The sequence below is a fragment of the Syzygium oleosum genome, unplaced genomic scaffold (assembly GCF_021117445.2).
Source record: "Syzygium oleosum isolate NSW1041296 unplaced genomic scaffold, Sole_v2.1 Sole_v2.13, whole genome shotgun sequence".
In the NCBI taxonomy this organism is placed as follows: Eukaryota; Viridiplantae; Streptophyta; class Magnoliopsida; order Myrtales; family Myrtaceae; genus Syzygium; species Syzygium oleosum.
The window spans coordinates 7,362,694-7,382,271 of record NW_026607497.1 but is presented as its reverse complement, the minus strand read 5'-3'; the positions used below and the strand labels follow the sequence as shown (position 1 = coordinate 7,382,271).

The 19,578-nt window shown below is 42.4% G+C and overlaps 3 protein-coding genes and 1 long non-coding RNA gene across 9 annotated transcripts; all 4 read left to right on the top strand.

The window, feature by feature from the left end:
• Window positions 1–1,146: 1,146 nt before the first annotated feature.
• Window positions 1,147–4,515, top strand: LOC115675751 (beta carbonic anhydrase 5, chloroplastic-like). Of its 6 annotated transcripts, none has more exons than XM_030598508.2 (10): window positions 1,147–1,365; window positions 1,469–1,533; window positions 1,654–1,706; window positions 2,541–2,705; window positions 2,805–2,853; window positions 3,008–3,121; window positions 3,213–3,266; window positions 3,607–3,686; window positions 3,800–3,905; window positions 4,044–4,515. In XM_030598508.2, exons 1-10 carry the CDS (start codon window positions 1,347–1,349, stop codon window positions 4,242–4,244), a joined length of 906 nt encoding a protein of 301 aa, XP_030454368.2. In that variant the 5' UTR covers window positions 1,147–1,346; the 3' UTR covers window positions 4,245–4,515. The 6 variants fall into 6 exon arrangements, with proteins under 6 accessions (XP_030454368.2, XP_030454367.2, XP_056172856.1 ...); XM_030598507.2 differs by having other exon boundaries at window positions 1,151–1,365; window positions 1,469–1,542; XM_056316881.1 differs by lacking the exon at window positions 1,147–1,365 and adding an exon at window positions 2,021–2,136 and having other exon boundaries at window positions 1,469–1,542.
• Window positions 4,516–5,187: 672 nt separating this feature from the next.
• LOC115675943 (AP-4 complex subunit mu) lies at window positions 5,188–10,901 on the top strand. The gene is made up of 13 exons (XM_030598762.2): window positions 5,188–5,349; window positions 5,663–5,763; window positions 6,015–6,218; window positions 6,638–6,754; window positions 6,854–6,982; window positions 7,744–7,870; window positions 8,092–8,195; window positions 8,467–8,571; window positions 8,701–8,795; window positions 9,451–9,538; window positions 9,631–9,691; window positions 9,794–9,867; window positions 10,542–10,901. Exons 1-13 carry the CDS (start codon window positions 5,292–5,294, stop codon window positions 10,638–10,640), a joined length of 1,362 nt encoding a protein of 453 aa, XP_030454622.1. The 5' UTR covers window positions 5,188–5,291; the 3' UTR covers window positions 10,641–10,901.
• On the top strand, window positions 8,802–9,393 carry LOC130139668 (uncharacterized). The gene is made up of 2 exons (XR_008817786.1): window positions 8,802–9,163; window positions 9,255–9,393. It is a non-coding gene; the product is annotated as an uncharacterized LOC130139668 (long non-coding RNA).
• Window positions 10,902–15,219: 4,318 nt separating the features above from the next.
• Window positions 15,220–16,566, top strand: LOC115675692 (AT-hook motif nuclear-localized protein 28-like). The gene has a single exon (XM_030598444.2). It carries the CDS (start codon window positions 15,472–15,474, stop codon window positions 16,369–16,371), a length of 900 nt encoding a protein of 299 aa, XP_030454304.2. The 5' UTR covers window positions 15,220–15,471; the 3' UTR covers window positions 16,372–16,566.
• Window positions 16,567–19,578: the final 3,012 nt, after the last annotated feature.

Genomic DNA, 19,578 nt, shown 5'->3' with positions numbered 1-19,578 from the left:
CATCAACAACGAACACCATCGAAGGCCTGGTCGACCCTTGCTCAGGTGGTGAATGTTGGCACTCGCACAGCATGACCACCAGCTGAGATCGCCGGCGGTTGCGGGAGGGTCATCGGTAGGGGTGCAAATGGGCCAAGCCTTGAGGGTTGGCCTGATCAGAGTAGACCGAACTTGACTTTTCTTGGTCTAGTTTGTTGGCCCAGTCTGGAAAAAGAAAAAAGGCCTCGACCGAAATTACTCGGTTCTGTCTGGGCTGCCTCGGTCTATAGCTTGTAATTTCTTGCTTTTAATTTTTTTTCAAAACTATTCTTTGTTGTCGGATTTAAAACCATACGTACAATCATCAAATAACTGTCATAAATTTGCTTAAAATTCATAAATTTCATCAAAAGAAACGAAGTTCGTACATCTCAACTTAACATATCATAACTTTGAAAGCTTTTGTTGATGGTTAATATTTTATTTTTGTGACTTTGTTGAGGTTAAACATAGATAATAAATGACTAACCTTTTAATTTTAATTAATTTTTCTAATTTTAGACATACTTTCCATTTTTAAAAATATTTCTATGCTTGGCCGAGTCGAGCCCGAGCATCTTAGACCCGAAAACCCGGACCGCCTCGAGCGGAATGAGAATTTAAAAATCCAACCCGAGGAACAGGTTGATCTTACTCGGACCAAAAATTCAGATCAATCCAGATGTTCGAAACTCGATTATAGTTTTTTATTTTGTAAATCTTAAAAATTCTAAACCTAATCTTTTTGGCTATAATTAAATAATAGAGAACAGGTTGATCTTACTCAGACCCGAAAATTCAGATCAATCCAGATGTTCGAAAACTTTTTTTCGTTATAGTTTTTTTTTTTCCCCGTAAATCTTAGGACTTCCGGCGGAGGACTTCCACTTAACCTAATTCTTTTTGGCTATATATTAAATAATAAGTTTGGCATGCAGTCTCGAACCATAGACTGCAGACACCACTTGTGATATCCACGTCAAGCCCTACCGATTTCGCTCCCTTGAGATATATTTATTTTCTTCTTCCTTCTCTCCTGCAAAATAATGCTATTCACAAATAAAAAGGCATTTCCCTTCATCACGCAAGCCCCAAAAAAATAAAATAATAATAATAATAATTGGGATAGTGACAAAGATACTCGCAAGACTGGAAAGTGACAAGGCAATGACCACGATCATCTCCAATAAACTTGGATAGTCATCCATGTCCGCTCATTGGATAAGCTCTCCATGTAACCCAAAATCGCATTCCTTCTCCTAACTTTTCCCCCTCACGAAGGCAGAGCAACGACAGAGCTTGCAACTTCATTCAGTTCATACGCAGAAATGATGGCATGGTGCAGTCGTGAGTCCTCCTCCTTCCTCCCTGATCTGAACATATTTGATCTTTTTGCTTGATCGTGAAAAAGTTTTGGGACCCATTAATCAAAGAATGGTTTTTTGTTCAGGTTACAGAGTCCGCTGGATCAATCTTAACCGTTGCTTCACTAGCTTGACCCCGAAATGGAACGATGTCAGTGAAGTGAGGGGCTTCTTCTCTGTGTTTTCTTGCATTTTCCATCTTGAGCTTTTGGTCTCTTTTTGCCTTGTTGAAGGTTAACTTGTAATCGAGCCGTGTCTGATTATTATGCAGGTCATGTTGGAGAGCTTTGAGGACTCCCAGATCACTTTGGCTCCTTCGAAAGAGTGAGTTAGTTCATGTGTACTTGCTCCTCTTATTTGAGTTGGTCATTGCTGATCACATGCTCGAGCCAGCTTTAAGTTCTAATGTTCAGGTCTATGACAAGCTAGTTAGCTGCAATGCGAGATTTTTCTTTCTGTTGGTTGCCTTTTCACATGTTTTGAGTAACCTTTGTTGTATCTATTCTGTAGTTCTTACCATAAAAATAAAGTGTCTGCAGTTCTTGAGCAATTACAGTCGAATAATTGAAGTAAGAGCCAAAAACTACTATTTGGAGTCGATTAAGTTTGATTTGGTATTTCTTAATTCTGGTCTTCAGAGGAGCTAGGGTAGATCGGCCTTTCTTCTCTCGACTCTCACTTTCATACCTCAGTGCCGCGTTTTTATGGGATGCGGTTTCCAAACCCTTCATACGTGTGTAGTCCGGGACAGAATGTGAGTGGTCGTGACCGGTGATACAACATTTAATCACCTTGTCAACCGACAGCCTGTTTGTGTGATGACCATATAATGTTGTCTTGCTGTTCCAAGGGTTGTCCTCGTTTATGGTTTGCACATTGGTCATTGCAATCTAACTCGAAGCCTTATATTCCAGATGGAAGGTTGCATATTTTGTTGTAGCCTTTACAATAAAAAATGGCTGACAATCTCATTCGTCGTAGGTCGTAGCAATCAAGTCATATTGACGTGGATTAGTTAATATATCTCTCCTCTGCGAAAAACTGAGAATGCAATCACCTTAAGGTCCAAAAGAATTGGTTATCAGTGTGATCTACAAAACATGTGGTAATTGCAAATTTTACATGGAATGCTGAAAATCATGACCTGTATCTGTACAGGAGAAAAGAGGTAATCCCGTCGGATGAAATTGGTTCACCGAGAATTACTCACCAACAAACAAGATTTACTGGAAAGGATCTGGCAAAAGCAAAAGGTGATGGTAGCTCAGACATGTTCGATGAGATCAGACAGAGATTTTTAGAGTTCAAGAACAACAAATTCTTGTACGCGGCAGTTATTTCGAGCCAATGGCCTTTTTCTATTTTGTTCTCTTGAGGAGTCTTTTACTTTGTGTTTGTTAGGTAACTCATCATCTTGAACAGGAAGGAGGCGGCGCATTTTCAGAATCTTGCAAGAGCTCAGTCGCCAAAGGTGAATAAAAGGAACTGATAGTGTTCATATTTCTGATGCATGACAAAATTGGACCTTCTCTTATGCCTCTTTCAGAATCCAAAGCCAACACTGCTTGATTTTGGTGTAAACCAACTTTGCAGTCTCACTGAGACTAAAATTGTGCTTGGGACAGTTCATGGTGATTGCTTGTGTGGACTCTCGGGTGTGCCCGACTAATGTACTCGGACTCCAACCAGGAGAGGCCTTCATGGTGCGTAATGTCGCAAATCTTGTTCCGGCAATCGAGGTTCGCTCTCATCTCTTGTGCATTTTTATGCTCTAAGTAAGCGCTTTTGTTTTTCTTCGCCTCTTAGGAAAGTAATTTCATGTTTCTGCAGTTTGGAACATCGGAAACTGGCGCTGCTCTTGAATTTGCAGTGAAAGCTCTTGAAGTAAGCCTACCTCTAGAATACTGTACTCATGTTCTTTTCTCGGTTGTGGAACTTGTGTCTTTGAGGTGATGTCTCCATTTGAGCAAATTCATCGATATGCAAACTTCCTCCGATTAGATAGATGCTCATTCAACATCTGGGACTTTGGTTACATATGAGTTTTCAGAGAGTGTCGCTCTATAAGTAGGACAAACAATTTGACAGATGATTGGGATTGCCGTGCGCATTTAGTTACTTGACTTGATCACTCACCTATCGCTTGTTCCCCTGCTCTCATACACCTACTGCACACGGTTCTTTTTATGGATTTACACTTAAAAATCTGTCAGTTTCGTTTCAGGTAGAGAATATATTAGTCATAGGCCATAGTCGATGTGCTGGAATTGAAGCCCTCATGGGCATGCAGGATTCGAATCCAAGGTACTGCTAGCTTCCTTTTCTGTAGAAGTTAAAGTAAAGGCTCACGACAATCGCCTTTTAATCCTAGCTTCGATGCATCATAATCCATTCTCGTATATGATGCACATCTGCAGAAATTATGTAGAGAGATGGGTCATCAATGGAAAAGCTGCCAAGCTACGAACAGAAGCGACCGCACCACACCTTAGCTTTGACCAGCAATGCATACATTGTGAAAAGGTGAACTCAAATTGCTACTTTTGGATGTCAAACAAGTTGATGTTGGCAAGGTTTCTTTCATGAAGATGCAGTTCCCTGCTACAATGAAGTTTATCAGCAGACCTATATGCTTCATATATGAACCCACTGATATTGCAGGAATCTGTCACTCAGTCCCTGAACAACTTGCTTACATATCCATGGATAAAAGAAAGAGTCGAGGAAGGACTGCTATCCATCAGCGGAGGGTACTATGATTTTGCCGACTGCACATTTGAGAAATGGACTCTCGACATCGAAAGAAGCGGCGCCACTGGAGGGAAGAGATATCCGACGAAAGATCACCAGTTCTGGTGCTGAGATATCTTCTCCAATGTGTCCTGGAAATTGCAATGCGCAATGCCGAGTGTATGTAAATGTACTATGTAGTATAGTTGAAATGTGGCTGTATTGGAATAAAAAATTAAACACAACAAATATGGTAATAGAAGTCTTCAGCAGCTTTCATTCTTAAATTCGGTGGAGAACATGCAGCCCACCGAAAATCATGGCTTTCTTGATTTCCTTTCGTCCTCTATCATTTATTGATTTGAGGTGTTGTCATCAAATATCAATTTTACTGTTATTTCAACATGCTGCACAGATGGTTGGAACTTGATAAAATAGGATGCAAAGAAAATTGACTGTGTAGTGATAAGAGGGATGCCAATGAGCCGATCCGTTTACCTGTAAATTGTAAGGTGAAGTCATTTAAGGAACTCAAAAGCACACAATCTTTGCAGTCTCAATTTCTAGCTCAGTGTCCAGATTAGTCCTTGAATATCTTGTGACATATTTGATCATAGTGAAAGAATTACGACGTAACTGGAAGAGGTGTTAAAAGAGGGTAATGCATTGTTTACAATGTCTTAAGTTCTCCAAAAAGACATACTTCGTAATACCCAAAATTTCACAATTTTGCTGAGGGGAAGCTTGTCAAAATTGTACTATCTTGACAAATACCCGATGATGATCTCACCTTCAAATCGATACGTGTTCCGTCACTGGCGAATCGGGTCTTCTTTTTCCTGGCAAAAGTACGGACGATAAAATAATTTTGGTTTTTGTATAATTCATGATAAAGCTACAAGACTTGTGTCATTGATGGTAAATTGGCAAATCACATCTTTCTTGAAGCAGAAGCAATTCAAGAAAACAGTGCGTTTTGACCAAAAAAAAAAATTTCTTGGGGGGTAAACAAGCGAACTTCAGCCAAAATTAGGGGCCAAAATGAAAATGACAACGAGAGAGAAGGACACGGCTGCGCGACGACGACGACAAATACAAACTCAAATCGAAAGGTCGAACGGAAGGAAAATTCGCAGGAGCGAACGGAGCTCTGGCACTCCGCGAAGACGAAGATCGATCATGATCTCGCAGTTCTTCGTGCTCTCGCAGCGAGGCGACAACATAGTCTTCCGCGACTGTGAGTAACTCTCTCCGTCTCGGCCATGGATCTAGCTCCGATTCTACTAGTTGCTTTCGACCCCAGTACGTTGGATTCAGTAGTCTTGCGCATAGAGCGAAGAAGTGTTCGCGAGTTCTCCAATTGCGATCCCGAATGCCTCGCGTGTGTGCCCAATTGCTTGTTTCCGATGTTGATGGGTTTTCGTCTCCTGTGCGAAAAATCTGATTTTGGATCGCGTGAATTTAGCGTAACTAGATGGGGCCGCATTTTCAGTGTTTCGGTTTTGTTTGCGAATTTGTGTGACCTGAAAGGAACCATTCGATTGGTTTAGATCGCGGAGAAGTGCAGAAGGGGAGCACCGAGACGTTCTTTCGCAAGGTGAAGTTCTGGAAGGAGGATGGGCAAGAGGAGGCACAAGCGCCGCCTGTCTTTGTAGGTATTCTCGTCTCTTCGCCGGTGAATTCGGGTCGCTCTAGTTATATTTTTACTCAGTTTATGTGTCGAGAGGATGTTGTTAGCACTGTCTGGGAGGATTTCTTGCTGATACTGTTGTCGCGTTTATGTGGGTTTCATTCGTTTGTTTCGCGAGAGTTGGCGGCGTGTTATATGCATAGAGCATTGCAGGAAAACCCCGAGTTTGGTCCCGTGTACTATCGTTTGACCTCAAGATCTTTTTGGTGTAGAATGTGGACGGTGTAAACTACTTTCACGTGAAGGTGGCTGGCTTGTTGTTTGTCGCAACCACGAGAGTCAATGTATCTCCTTCTCTCGTCTTGGAGCTTCTTCAGAGGATCGCACGTGTCATCAAGGATTACCTCGGTGTTCTTAGTGAGGATTCGCTGCGGAAAAACTTTGTGCTTGTTTATGAGTTGCTTGATGAGGTCATTGTAAGTTCCCCTAATTCTTTTCCTCGTTTTTGGTTCTCTGTCTTGTTCTCATGTTAAGAAACCCTTTTCCTGTGCCTCTCTTCTGTTGATGGTGTAATGGACATAGCTTAAGGTGCACTACTAGATGGAACAGTTACCTTTAACTATAATCATCGCTTTCATTTATTTAGGCCAAGTTTTTTAAGCTTAAAGATCTTTCTAATGACAAGCTAGAAGGTATTTTGAAAACAATATCTTACATGCAAGTTTTAGGGCTCGGTTGTTATTGGGTAAATTGATCTCTAATTTACAGCAGATTACTATGCATTAGCTTAAGGCTTTTCTTTGATATTTGAGTAAACTGAAGCATATATATTATTCATTGATGGCAAGGTAGGACTATTTGCTTGAATATGATTTCTAACCGCTGTTTATCCTAGGATTTTGGTTATGTACAAACAACATCGACTGAAGTACTGAAATCCTATATATTTAACGAGCCAATTGCTGTGGACACTGCTCGTCTGCCTCCTCTTGGTCCAGCTGCCATATTCATGGTATCGTGTTTCTAATAGTTTTATTATTTGGTTATGAAGAAAAGCGAAACTTTGTTGTCATTTAGTTGGTGAATTTGCATTTAAAAAACCATTTTGCAGCAAGGAAATAAAAGGATGCCAGGGACGGCCGTGACAAAATCGGTTATAGCAAATGAGCCTGCTGGAAGGAAGAGGGAGGAAATCTTCGTGGATATTATTGAAAAGATCAGCGTCACTTTCAGCTCTAGTGTGGGTATCTTTTCCACTGGGAATTTGCCTGTTATCTTCATCTAAGTGGTTTACTTTTATTGCTTGGGGGACCTCAAAATCCTGTTCATGGCAAACATCGAACTATTTGAAAGGAGAAAAAACATCTTGAAATGGGACTTTAGGTAGTTCATATTCCAGATTGGCCTTATCTGCAGTCATAATGTTCCACTTGATCTTGCTCTCCAAGGAGCTACTCATCTCAACTGTTGTACCCTCTCTAAGTCATGCTATTCCACAGTAATTAAAAAATGTTCTTTTATTAGTCAAGAAAAGAAAATGAAAAGAATCCTAGATACTTTGTCTTTACACATTTAGGTGAGACACCTCTTTGTCAATTGATAGTCGCTTAACGTACTTCTGTCAATAGTTCAAAGTGAATGATGATTCTCCCTACGTGGACCTTTGTGACACTCTTGACCGTTCTCTATGAACCTCAATATTGTCTAATTGCACTACTCATCAGTTACTTAGGCTAGATGATTTCCGTTGATTCAACTTGTGGTCATTTATTTGCGCTGGCAACTCGTCCTTTTCTGTCCTATTTGTCTTATCAGCTGAACCGAATCCTCCATCAAATCTGTGCTATTTGTCAATGCAATTTGATCCGAGTCTCTGTACTACCAACGTGCAGGGGTGGTGGCACGTCAATTGAAAGAATGCTTTTAATAATTTAAACATGCTGATCTGCTATCAACCATAAGATATACTTGACTTTCTGCATAATGCTTGAATTTTGGCAGGGATATATACTGACTTCTGAGATTGATGGAACCATTCAAATGAAGAGTTATCTATCTGGCAATCCTGAGATTCGGGTGGCTTTGAATGAGGAATTGAGTATTGGACGAGGCGGGAGATCATTATATGGTAGTTCCCAGGGTTTCCCTCAAACGTATCACACTTTGATTCTGTTTGCATTTCTTGTAACTTCTTTTTCAGGCTCTAAACCTTGAAAATTCTCTTAGAGGAATTGCTATCGCAATTTGGGATGCTGCTGTCGCTAATTTTGATGGCCATCTAGTTATAGCTACTTGATCTAAGCAAGCAATCCCAGCCTTTCTTATGTCATTTATATATAACTGTGACAGATTACAGAAGTTCATCAGGTTCTGGAGTGGTGATACTAGACGATTGTAACTTTCATGAATCTGTGCGCCTTGACAGCTTTGACATGGATCGGACTCTAACTCTGGTATGGTGCATTAGGATTACTTGATCTGCTTTAATGTAAGGGGAGAGAAGTTGAGGGCGTGTCTACATAGACTTTTACATTTTGGTTTTTACTTAATCTATACGCTGCGATAGACACTCTCTGACTTTTTCTTAGCTGGAAACACCTGAAATTTTCACAATATACAAATATTAACATGTAGATTCACATTTAATCTTGTCATAGTTTTTTTAAAAATTTTGATGATAAAAAGCTTAACCAACTTAATGTTTTGTCCTCATCATTGTTTAAGGTACCACCAGATGGCGAATTTCCTGTCATGAACTACCGTATGACCCAGGAATTCAGGCCTCCATTTCGCGTAACCGCATTGATTGAAGAAGCAGGAAATCTCAAGGTGAGGACATTTAATATCGGCTATGAAAGTGCTACCAAACTATTTGTGTGGCTGTGGACCCCATTCTGCATCTGTTTGTCTCAGTAAAGCAACAGTTTTACTAACTATGCTGCTGTACTAATCATATAGGCTGAAGTAATTATTAAAGTACGTGCTGAGTTCTCTTCGAGTATTACCGCAAATACAGTTGTCGTACAGATGCCTCTTCCGAAATATACTACCAGGTATTCCTTCTGAACACCGTTATTTTTTTTAAAGTGTTACAGGAAAAGTTGCTTGTTTGGTTTGGTACCTCATGATTCAATATTGGCAGCGTGTTGCTATTATATAGAGATCTTTTTGGAAGATAGCTGGATTTATAGAAAGAAATGCCTATGTGAGCTCAATCCGTTACTAGCATCCCCGAGATATTCTGCCGTATTGTGATACAGTGTTATAAAGTTTATCATTCTACGAGCATGATATTACCATTCCAAGGAGTCCGACCATCTAAGTCAACTGAGAAGTTGGAAGTAAGAGGAATTGGATAAACCTGTTGATTATCTGTTGGATGCCCTATTAGCTCTTAGTCAGACCCTTTATCACCATCAAGGTATTCTCCACTTTTTATAAGCAAGTTACTTGGCAGGTCCTGTTGTCCAATTAAGTGGTTCCACTTCTTAGCGTTATGCATGGTGATGTAGGGTAAAATAGGGAAGCTTCATCACTATGAACTTAAAGAGTTATGCGGATTATACTCTAGAATGGATAGTGAGTCATATCTGGTGGGTCACATTGGGCCTGCGGCATATGTTTTGACCTTTTTAATTTTGGGAAAGAGAAGTGATTGGGGGTGGGGGTCGTCAAATGTTTGTTGAATAAAATTGATTGTGTTTACAGAGCGACTTTTGAGCTGGAACCTGGAGCAGTTGGGCAAACTGCAGATTTCAAGGAAGTGAGCAAGAAACTTGAATGGAGTTTAAAAAAGGTGTCTTATTGCCAGTGTCTTGAAGGAATTTAATTCATTCAACTTAACCACAGAATTCATTTTAATGTGCTTATGGCTGTTGTATGTGGCAGATTGTTGGTGGATCAGAAAACACGCTGCGTGCCAAGCTAACTTTTTCTCAAGAATCCCATGGTATGATTTGTCAGTCATCTATGAGGATTCTGAATTGCAATAGATATATCCTCTTCGGAGTTAATCAAGACTTTTTATTCATGTGTTTGCATTGATTCATAGGAAATATTACGAAGGAATCTGGACCAGTCAGCATGACTTTCACCATTCCTATGTATAATGCTTCAGGGCTTCAGGTAATAACATCTTAACATGGGTGTGGCGGAGATTTTACTTTCAACTTCTAAGTTCGAAAATACCTGTTACAATTCCATTGTGGAATATTATATGGAGCCTTATAAATATAGTTTGTGAATGTGACATGGATGGACTGGGAAGTGTAACAACGGACATATTTGACATGTTACGTGGCAATTATTGTGCTTCAATGATGGCAGTTTATTTTGCTGTATGTTGAACATTATTAAGTCAAGTATAGCTACCTGAATTTTGGTGTAGGGATACTGCACCTGCAAATGGGGCCTGGGGGCCGCATGGCTAGTTGGGCCTGGGCAGTTACATTGGCTGTTGGATTGGGTTGCCCTATGTTGGTTTTTAAGGATGGTCAGGTCTTGGCTGTGGTGAAGGCCTTCAGCCGAGTGTTACCTTCCAGGCCTAAAAAGTCCTTGGCTATAATTAGGTTCTAGGAATTTCTCTATTGGATTTCTGAGGATCACTGATGTAAAGAGTAGGTGTGGTAGCTGGGCTTGGCCTGGCTAGCCTACACCTGAGGCCGAGTTCCATTTCCTGTTACTGTTCCCACCCAAATCTGCTGATCGATAGGCATCACCATCCCGAGCTATTGCATTGTTTTTACTTTTTTGGAGTGCCATAAGAGACTCACTGTGTTGTGGATGGACCTTTCTTGTAGGTGAAATACTTGCAGATTGCAAAGAAGTCCAGTAGTTACAATCCTTATCGGTGGGTGAGATACGTCACTCAAGCTAATTCCTATGTGGCTCGTATGTGAGGTTATAGAGCTTCTTTCTGCCGGAACCTTCCTTCTATCTTTTTTTGCTTTCCCTTTCACTGTATGTGATTCCATCTCTTTGATCATCCTCTCGTTGTTTTTCCTAGTTTTAATTTTGAAGTACGATCGATCTTCTCAGAAGAGTGAATTTTGCTTCTTTTTATGGGTATCAGTCAATATCAGCCTTTGGGAAGAAGGATGGATTTAAGGAATTGTGTTTAACTGAATCCTTGAGGTGTTTCTTATGTTACTAGTTGTATATGTCGAATCTCTTGTCCACCGAGAAACATGAAATGAAAAAAAGAAAATAGAAGGAAAAACCAAGTAGAGAAGGACATTTCGTGCACGAGAGGAAATCAACTTGTGCTTCTGTCAGCAAAGTTTAGATAAGCAGCTGCACTTGTATCGACTTTTGTTGAAGATCATAGCTACATATGGCATGCCCATGCATCAAACCTCTCTGATGTGTGGTCTTGATGGATGAAACAGTTAAACTAACAAGACAAAATCTTTCCCACCAACCCTGCTCTAGTCTCTTCTGTCCTAGACGCCACATCGCGCATTTTTTTCAGTATAAAAAGCCTGAAGTATCAGCTTGACATGCAAATTGAACTTAAACACAACTCCAATCTTCAATAGGTCTCAAGTCAAAAGCAGCAGAGATGACTTGCTACTGAAAATTTGCTCTGTTTCCTCTCTTGCTTCTCACTCTATCCTTCATAATTGGTGATGGAGTCCTTGCTTCCCGTCACCTTCTTGATGCAGGCTTGCCGGAGATTCCTGAGCTTCCCAAGCCTGAACTACCTCCTATTCCCACAATCCCAACTTTGCCTAAGCTGGAGTTGCCACCTCTGCCAAAACCTGAAGTCCCAACCTTACCAAAGCCCGAGTTGCCTCCACCGCCAAAGCCCGAGGTCCCAAAGCTGCCTGAAATACCGGTTGTTCCTGAGTTGCCGAAGCCCATCTTGCCTACCATCCCTGAGCTCCCAAAAGATTTACCCACCATCCCTGCCCTTTTCCCACCCCACTCATCCAGTCCTTGATCAAGCAATCTCCTCAGTTTAACATCATCCCACTTGTTATTATTTAGTTGGTGTAATACTTATATATGTGGGTACAGGTTATTGTGTCTGGCTTGAGGTTATTGTGTTAGGGGATTGTAGTTCTGCTACATCTCACCCATTTGAGGTTTCTATGCTGCACTAGCTATTTCCAGTGTTTCTGTTTGTCTGTGCAGTTATTGTTGTTCTTCTTTACTTTGATAGAAGATGATGCGAGATTTGATATTCTATTGTTCCTATAATTTGTCTTTCCAATAAATGACCGATATTGTGGTTTTTATTATGTCTCATTCTCTTGAAGTGAACGACGCAAGTGAATGTTGTTCTGTGAGATACTATGCCTTTTGCTTGGTTTACCGTGTTATGATATATGGCTTTGTGAATAACACTGAGCATGTGAGGCCAACATACTTTGCAATGAAGAGACCGTTGCTGATTTTGTCAAGTGCGTCCAACCAGAAGGATAGTGCAAGTTAAGTCTAAGACGTTGGAAGACTATTGGCTAGACGTGCTGTGTTGCTGATGAGTAGAAAATCATTGTACACGAAACACGAATTGCATGTTGCGCTATACAAATGCGCTGCGCATTATTGCTCAGTGTCTATGGCGCTTAAGGGCGTAGAGACATCGTTATTGGCCTTTCTGCACAGGTAAAACCTCTGCGTAACAAATGGGAAATCCATTCTTCTTCCGTGTCCGTTCAACTTCTCTTGAAAGCTAATTCCTCACCCTTATAGTAGAGAACTGAGCGTACTGTGCGAGAATGCTCACCAGTTAACTCGCGATCACGACAAGAACCGTGGTGAAAACAGCGGAAGATCTTTGGCAATGTTGCTTCTTGCTCACAAGTTGACAACCCATGATTTCTCATGGTCCGTGCTTTCTCATATGATTTGTTCTCAGCGCATAAATCCTCGATCGGTTAGTTTCGTTGGCTGCTCTTCTTGTCATGGGTGTTCTGTCAAAGAAAAAGCTGGGGAATCCGGGGATTCCCTTCCAATTTTAACCAAGGTTACTATTTTTTTTACCTCGGTGGATGAAAAAGGGAAGAGAGAATCGTATTCAATTGGGACTCGAAGAGGCAGACTGACCCTGAGGTCCCCACTGTCAAATGGACATTTAGTGTGACTTGAGAATTTGGCACTCTCTCTTATTTCCTTCCATTGGGGTTTCCAGAATGACATCATATTGACGATGATGTGGAGGCATCTTTATGTGTCCATACATAGGTGTGGATCTGTACATAAGTGATTAGCTTGACCCATTCACGACCTAACTTGATATCTCACCGAGACACTGGTTTACTACTCTAAACTCCGCGAAAGAAACAGTGAAATGGGTGTTCCGAGTGCATAATTTGACAATTGTCATCCAGCTCATTGCCTTCGCGTAAAGATTTTATAGGTGCTCGGAAATTTCCGTTTGCCTATGTCAAATAATTTCGTGTCGGGTAATTTATAATTTCTTTTCCCATCGAAATGATAATACTCGGCAGAACGGGCATCGACACAATGCTCTGAAAGCACCTCGAAATCTCTCCTATATCAACGCGGGGGAAATTTGGTCACGAGTCATCACTGAACATTGCTCTATTCACTTCATATTTGAGTACTTGGGGGTTGTCAGGTAGTGGCCATGGTGGGTGTATAATACACGAGAGAAGAAGAAGAAGTTGGACCTTAGGGCCCTTACCTTAGTTTCTGCGAATTCGAAAATGTTATTGGAGGTTTTTAGTGTGATTCTACCCGCATGGCATGCTGTCTTCTTCTCTTTACATACGTCTTTTTGCTTCCTATTTCGTCGCCCAATACGAGAACATCGGTTCAAGAAGAAACTCAGCGTCCCCGGTCATCAACACTGCTCACGTGCATTTATTACGCCTCGGTCTCATACATGATAAAGCCCCCTCTACATTTGACATGACATCAACACTGTATAAACAGTCACACAAAGTGTTCTGGTTGGACGTCACGCGTATTTTTCTGTTTATTTTGGTCTGTATTTAAGAATTAATAACGCTTTGACGTGTCGCTTAGTAATTCGATTTTGTAAATCAGTCTTAGAAAGTCTAGAGTTTTCCATTCAGTAGAATCGGTTAGATTTACACATGCCGCTCATCAACACCGAAATCGTGCAAAGAAAACTTCACTTGAACTGTGTGCACAGTAAAAAAAAAAAATCCTTTAAAACATGTGCATAAAAGGGAACGCAAAATCGTAATGATTCCATATGGTTTAACAACTCTTGCACAAAAGTGACCATGTACATGGATGTTCATGAGAATCATAGAAATGCCATTCTGGAAAAATTATCTAATCGGTCATAAACGAATTATACGGATGTTAATTCAGTCACAAACTTTTTAATTTTGTCAATTTAATCCTAAATATTTGCATAAAATTCCAATGCAGCGATTTCGGTCAATTTTTATCGAAAATCGCTAACATAGCGTTGTGTCACGTAGAACAGCTGACAATGACTGGACCGTCACATCAATGATTTTCGATGAAAATTGGCCGAAATGAATATATTGGAACGTCACGCAAATGTTTAGGACTGAATTGGCAAAATTGAAAAGTTTAGGATTGAATTGGCAACCGTACAAAAGGTTTGGGAACGATTGAGTAATTTTCCCATGTCATTTGTGTCCTTCCAATAAAAGCATACATATCCTTAAGGGTTAAGGCATAAACATTCCCTCTATACAAAAGAAGCAGAACATGCCCAAAGAAACTTCAGCTTCCCAATCCCCCAGTCGATCTAGAAACAAGGTGTAGCGGCAAAGATGGAGGGAGGACTTCCAGATTCGCAAGGGAGATCAGACGGCCGGAAAAAGAAGTGGCTCCTGTCTTCCTCCAAATTGTGGGGGTTTTTTTTTTTTTTTTTTGCCTAATCAAGAAAGATCCCATCGATGGGAGGGTCAGACAGACATTGGTTCGAACAGAACGGCACGGGAACACGGGAGTTAGTGTTCAATCTCCGTGGTTGGATGTTCCGAACATGATATAATGTATGGTAAGAACTTCGAGGGGGGGGGTTGTCCATTCTCGCGGTGTGCGTAATTATTATGAAGGAGGAAAAGAGACAACTTAAGACATGTCCTACCTTGATGTTTCTATAAATGGACGCTAAGATGGAACAGCGATGGTAGGAGTAGGAGGGGTGTATGTCGAATCCCATTAGCAATTGTCGACGAAAGTCGAGGTGTGAATAAGAAAGAGAGTAAAACTCCAGGCCCATCAAAATTGGCCAAGACCAAAGTGTGAGAGAGAGAGAGAGAGAGAGAGAGCAAATGGGAACATCCCCCATGTCACGAAAGCTGAACATCAATCCAGAGAGAGAGAGAGAGAGAGAGAGAGAGAGAGAGTCACTTCAAGAAAATCAAATCCAATCCGTTCTCTCTCTCTCTCTCTCTATCTGGAAAGGAGGAGCAAGAAAAGAGAGGCGGTGCGAAGGCAAAAAAAAGCCTTCTTTTGGTAAGGTGGACTCTGCAGACGCCCAAGCAGCCACCCCCATCTTCTTGTTCCTAGTCTCTCTCTCTCTCTGTCTCTGTCGCTCTCTGTCTCTTCGGCTGACTGTGCGTGGGACCCCCCGCCCTCCTTCCCAAACAGCGGCACCATTAGTCTTTACTTGCAAGCTCATCCACCTCCCTTCTCATCTCCTTCTATCTCTCTCTCTCTCTCTCTCTCTACCCCCTCTGCAACTCTCTTATCAACTCTTCTCCACCACCACCACCACCACCACCACAAAGGAGGAAGAAGAAGAAGAAGATGAAAGGCGAGTATTTACACCCCAAGAAGACCAGCTCCCCCAACCAAACCGCCATGTTCTCCAACCTCCACCACCCCCGTCCCTTCTCCCACCGCTTCCAACTCGACGACGACCCCTCCTCCACCACCACCTCCCCCGCCCCCGCCGCCCCACCCAACAAGCCCAAACCCGCCGCCGACCATCCCAACCCCGCCGGCGACGGCGCCTCCATCGAGGTCGTCCGCCGCCCCCGCGGCCGGCCCCCGGGCTCCAAGAACAAGCCCAAGCCCCCCCTCTTCATCACCCGCGACCCCGAGCCCACCATGGCCCCCTACATCCTCGAGGTCCCCGGCGGCTCCGACGTCGTCCACTCCATCTCCTCCTTCTGCCGCCGCAAGGGCATCGGCCTCTGCGTCCTCGCCGGCTCCGGCGCCGTCGCCAACTTCACCCTCCGCCACCCCTCTTCCTCCTCGCCTGGCGCCACCATCACCTTCCACGGCCGCTTCGACATCCTCTCCATCTCCGCCACCTTCGTCGCCCCCCAGGTGGCCTCGTCCACCTTCTTCGTGCCCGACGGGTTCAAGATCTCCGTCGCCGGCCCCCAGGGCCAGATGCTCGGCGGCTCCGTGGCCGGGCCCCTCGTGGCCGTCGGGCCCGTCTTCGTGGTGGCGGCGACGTTCAACAACCCTTCCTTCCACCGGCTGCCGGCCGAGGAGGACGACGGCGGCGGCGGCGGCGGGAGCAGCTCGCTGTCCGGCAGGGGTGGGGACGGGCACTCGCCGCCGGCTTCGGGAGGCGGCGAGAGCGCGCACCCGCCCCCGCAGCCGACGGCGGCGGATTCTGGGGTGTCCATGTACAGTTGCCATTTGCCGTCCGATGTGATATGGGCTCCAGCTCCGAGGCAAGCACCGCCTTACTGATTATTCTTTCTTTCTTTCTTCTTTTGGGGAGCGGGGAGGCCTCTGTCATCAGCTGTCTGTTGTGGTTAGTTTAGTTGAATTTTCCGTTTCAGGGTTCTGATTTTGCGACACTGTGAATCCTTTTTAGTTCATTGCCTTTGCTCTATTGGATTGACTTTTAGTTGTAATAAAAGGTCGAGAGATGTTTTCTTCTTCTTTTGGGCATGTCCATTGTCATACCTGTTAAGCTCTCTTGCTTTTCCTTGGGAAGAAGTGAAATTGAGAGAGAGAGAGAGAGAGAACTGCGCACTGAATCTTTCATTTCGTTAGCTTGTACTTGCTGTTTGCTCCCTGTTTATGTTTCTTGTCGCCAATTTAGAACACAACAGGAAGCTTGATTTTTGCTTTGTTCTCGTCGTTTTTGGGGGGAAAGTTGATGATTGGCCCTTTTGAAGTATCCACAAACAAAGCTCTCCCTGAATTTTAGTGTAAAGTAATCCTCACATGGTACCAGCATTTTCTTAAATGTACTTTTCGCCTCCCTCCCTTTTCTGTCTGCTGTCTTTGGCTTTCTAATATTTAAAGTAAAGGACCTTGTTAACAAGCGTTTCAACCATAAAAATAGACAAGAGAGTATCATTTTCGTATTAAATGCAATAGATGTATTGAAAATGATATGTTATCGACGTTCGCTTCGAAAATACTCTTTAAATAAGATCTTTTTAAGCATTCTTTTTTCTTGGGCTATAAGTATTCTCATTGTGGGTTGACTTAGAACTTGTTGCAAAGCTAAGGGTGATAATCATATTTAGAGGGAGTTTTACTTCGACCAGATCCCGGTGCTCGAGAGAACAGTCCGAAGTGTCATCTTATTTTCACACTTCCTAAGGTTGATCCTCGAGTACAAGCAGCATTTGACCCAACATTATTTAGTGTTTCGCAATTTTGATCCTCGCGCGAACGACAAACTCCTTTTCTAATGCCGTCCCCAACAAAAGATCGTCCAGGTGGTGGTTGGGTTTCCCTTTTTAAGACGGTTCTCAGAATCTACCACGTGGCCTCTAAAGATAAGATCTATCTTCACCTTCACCTTCTTCGCGCGGAGAGAAGGATAAAGGGTGGTGTCACCAAAAACGTGGGCTAGGGTTTGGTCCGGTCTGTGCTAGCCAGTTCCTTTTTCGGTGCAGGTTAGAGAGAATATTTCCTCGAGAGAGAGAGAGAGAGAGAGAGGGGGATGTGATGGCTTTGCTTTTTCCCACACACTTCTTTGAAAAATTGAAAGCGAATACACCAAACCCCACTTGTCACCGACTGGGGGCTGACTATGGCAGCAGACCAATCAATCCATCCATCCATCTGTACTTTGATTTGTCTCTTCCTGCTACTCCTTTCCCTTCTCCTTGATTGGGAAAATGGGGACGGCACGATGCCCATACAGAACGCAACTTGCACGATGCCAGGTCCCATCAATCTTCCCCTCCATCTCTTGCAAGCCCATGCCCGTTGTGTTTTTGGATCGTCTCTCGATCGAGAACCATCATGAACGTCATCTCTTCCTCCTCCAACCAATGGGCGATGGATGCATGGGTCGAGCCTCCCGTTCCTAGTCTTTGCATTGAAAGTCTTCATTGCGTTCATGACACTTGTTGTCTTTCTTCTCTCTCAGCACGCAAACCGAAAAGGAGAAAACCAGACCATAATCTTGAAAATCCGTTCCTAGTCTTGGGATTCTGAACCAGAGTTTGGCACTGTTTTGGGATTTAGCTTGTGGATCGATTTTAGACATTGACTCAATAGATCTTATAAGAAAGTACTCTTAACTCTATTAAAATTTTTGGAGTTATATGATTTTGGAAATCTTAATACAAAATTTACTACAATCTAATATTGCCGTAACAGTCACCGTTGCACTCCTGGTTCTCATTTTAGGGCTGTTAGATTTCAAATTTTTACTCCTTAATGGTTTGGGTTTGTTTGGAGTGATTTTTAATATTTTGTTTTTAATTTTTAGGAAAAAACAAACAGCCTCTTTGAAATTGGTCTTTATACCACTTCTTAACCTCTACTTTAAAAACATTACTTGGGATCTTAGCCGACAAAATCTTGGTCTTCATTTCAATTCTCTATTCACCCAACACAAAATCTTTGTCTTCATTTCCAACTCTCCTACCCACCACATGCCCTATAGCTCTCGGCCACCTCCATCCTCCATGACCACCGTGGTCAGATCGTAGCCGCCGCCATAGTGGGCGGGTAGCTATCACCCTGCTCTTAGCCGCCGGTACTCATCTCTTCCTCTTTTTTGTGCGTCGTCCCCTCTCTTTCTGTATGCCATGTGATGTATTCCATGGACAACCTTGGCCACTAGAGGTCATGACCCGCAATGCGCGACCTCGGTCAAGGTCATCCATGGCTGCGATGGTCGTCCATGGGTTGGAGGAGGCCGGCAGCCTTGACTTAAGGGAGAGGGGGCCGGAGCGGCGGAAGTTGGTTAGATTGGTAGGGGTAGAATTTTCTAAGGGTTCGTTTGTTTTAAAGAAAATGAATGATTTAAAAAATATTTTCCAAAAAATGATCGTATATATCACTTGAATAATTAGTCGATGAAAATTATTTTCATTATCGACAATATGTCCAAACATTCTTATAGATGATGAGAATATTTTTCGTTTATTCATTTTTGTAAGTGATATGAGCGATTATTTTTAGAAAAAAAAATATTTTCTTAATCATTCATTTCCGTGAAACAAACGCACCATGATTAAGATTTGCTTTGGAAGTTTGAGTAATTTAGAAGATGAGCAGAGGTCTTTTGGGAAGAGAAGTGGTGCTTGTAATTAAATCTAAGTTTCAAACTTCTGGGCGATGCACTTTGGTGTCCCACATGAAAACACAAGATACAAAAGGCTATATTATAAAAGTAGAGGATGGAAAGTTGTGTTGATTTTAAAAGTGAGGATTGTGTTTGGGTTTTCCCGTGTAATTTTCAAATCTTGCGCCGCGCACGCTTTCACTTCTTTTTTTTACATGCAAAGAAACTCAAGACTTTCAAAATCTGTTTTTGGATTAGTTGGTCATTCTTTCATAGTTTTCATCAGTTGGATGATACTTTGAATTTTGGTAGGAATGTTGGAAAGTTACTTTTGACTTTTTTCAAGAAGACAAAACAAATGCACCCTCAATCCTATGTTTTGAGATTGGGGATCAAGTTTGAATAATTGATGGTAT

Excerpts from the sequence above, each read along its gene's own strand:
- LOC115675751 (XM_030598507.2), top strand. Across the intron at positions 1,543-1,653 it reads AATGGAACGATGTCAGTGAA|GTCATGTTGGAGAGCTTTGA; the intron begins GTGAGGGGCTTC and ends ATTATTATGCAG. Across the intron at positions 2,706-2,804 it reads TTCAAGAACAACAAATTCTT|GAAGGAGGCGGCGCATTTTC; the intron begins GTACGCGGCAGT and ends CATCTTGAACAG.
- LOC115675692 (XM_030598444.2), top strand. The coding sequence starts at position 15,472 with ATGAAAGGCGAGTATTTACACCCCAAGAAGACCAGCTCCCCCAACCAA.
- LOC115675943 (XM_030598762.2), top strand. The coding sequence starts at position 5,292 with ATGATCTCGCAGTTCTTCGTGCTCTCGCAGCGAGGCGACAACATAGTC. Across the intron at positions 6,755-6,853 it reads GTCCAGCTGCCATATTCATG|CAAGGAAATAAAAGGATGCC; the intron begins GTATCGTGTTTC and ends ACCATTTTGCAG. Across the intron at positions 9,868-10,541 it reads ATAATGCTTCAGGGCTTCAG|GTGAAATACTTGCAGATTGC; the intron begins GTAATAACATCT and ends CCTTTCTTGTAG.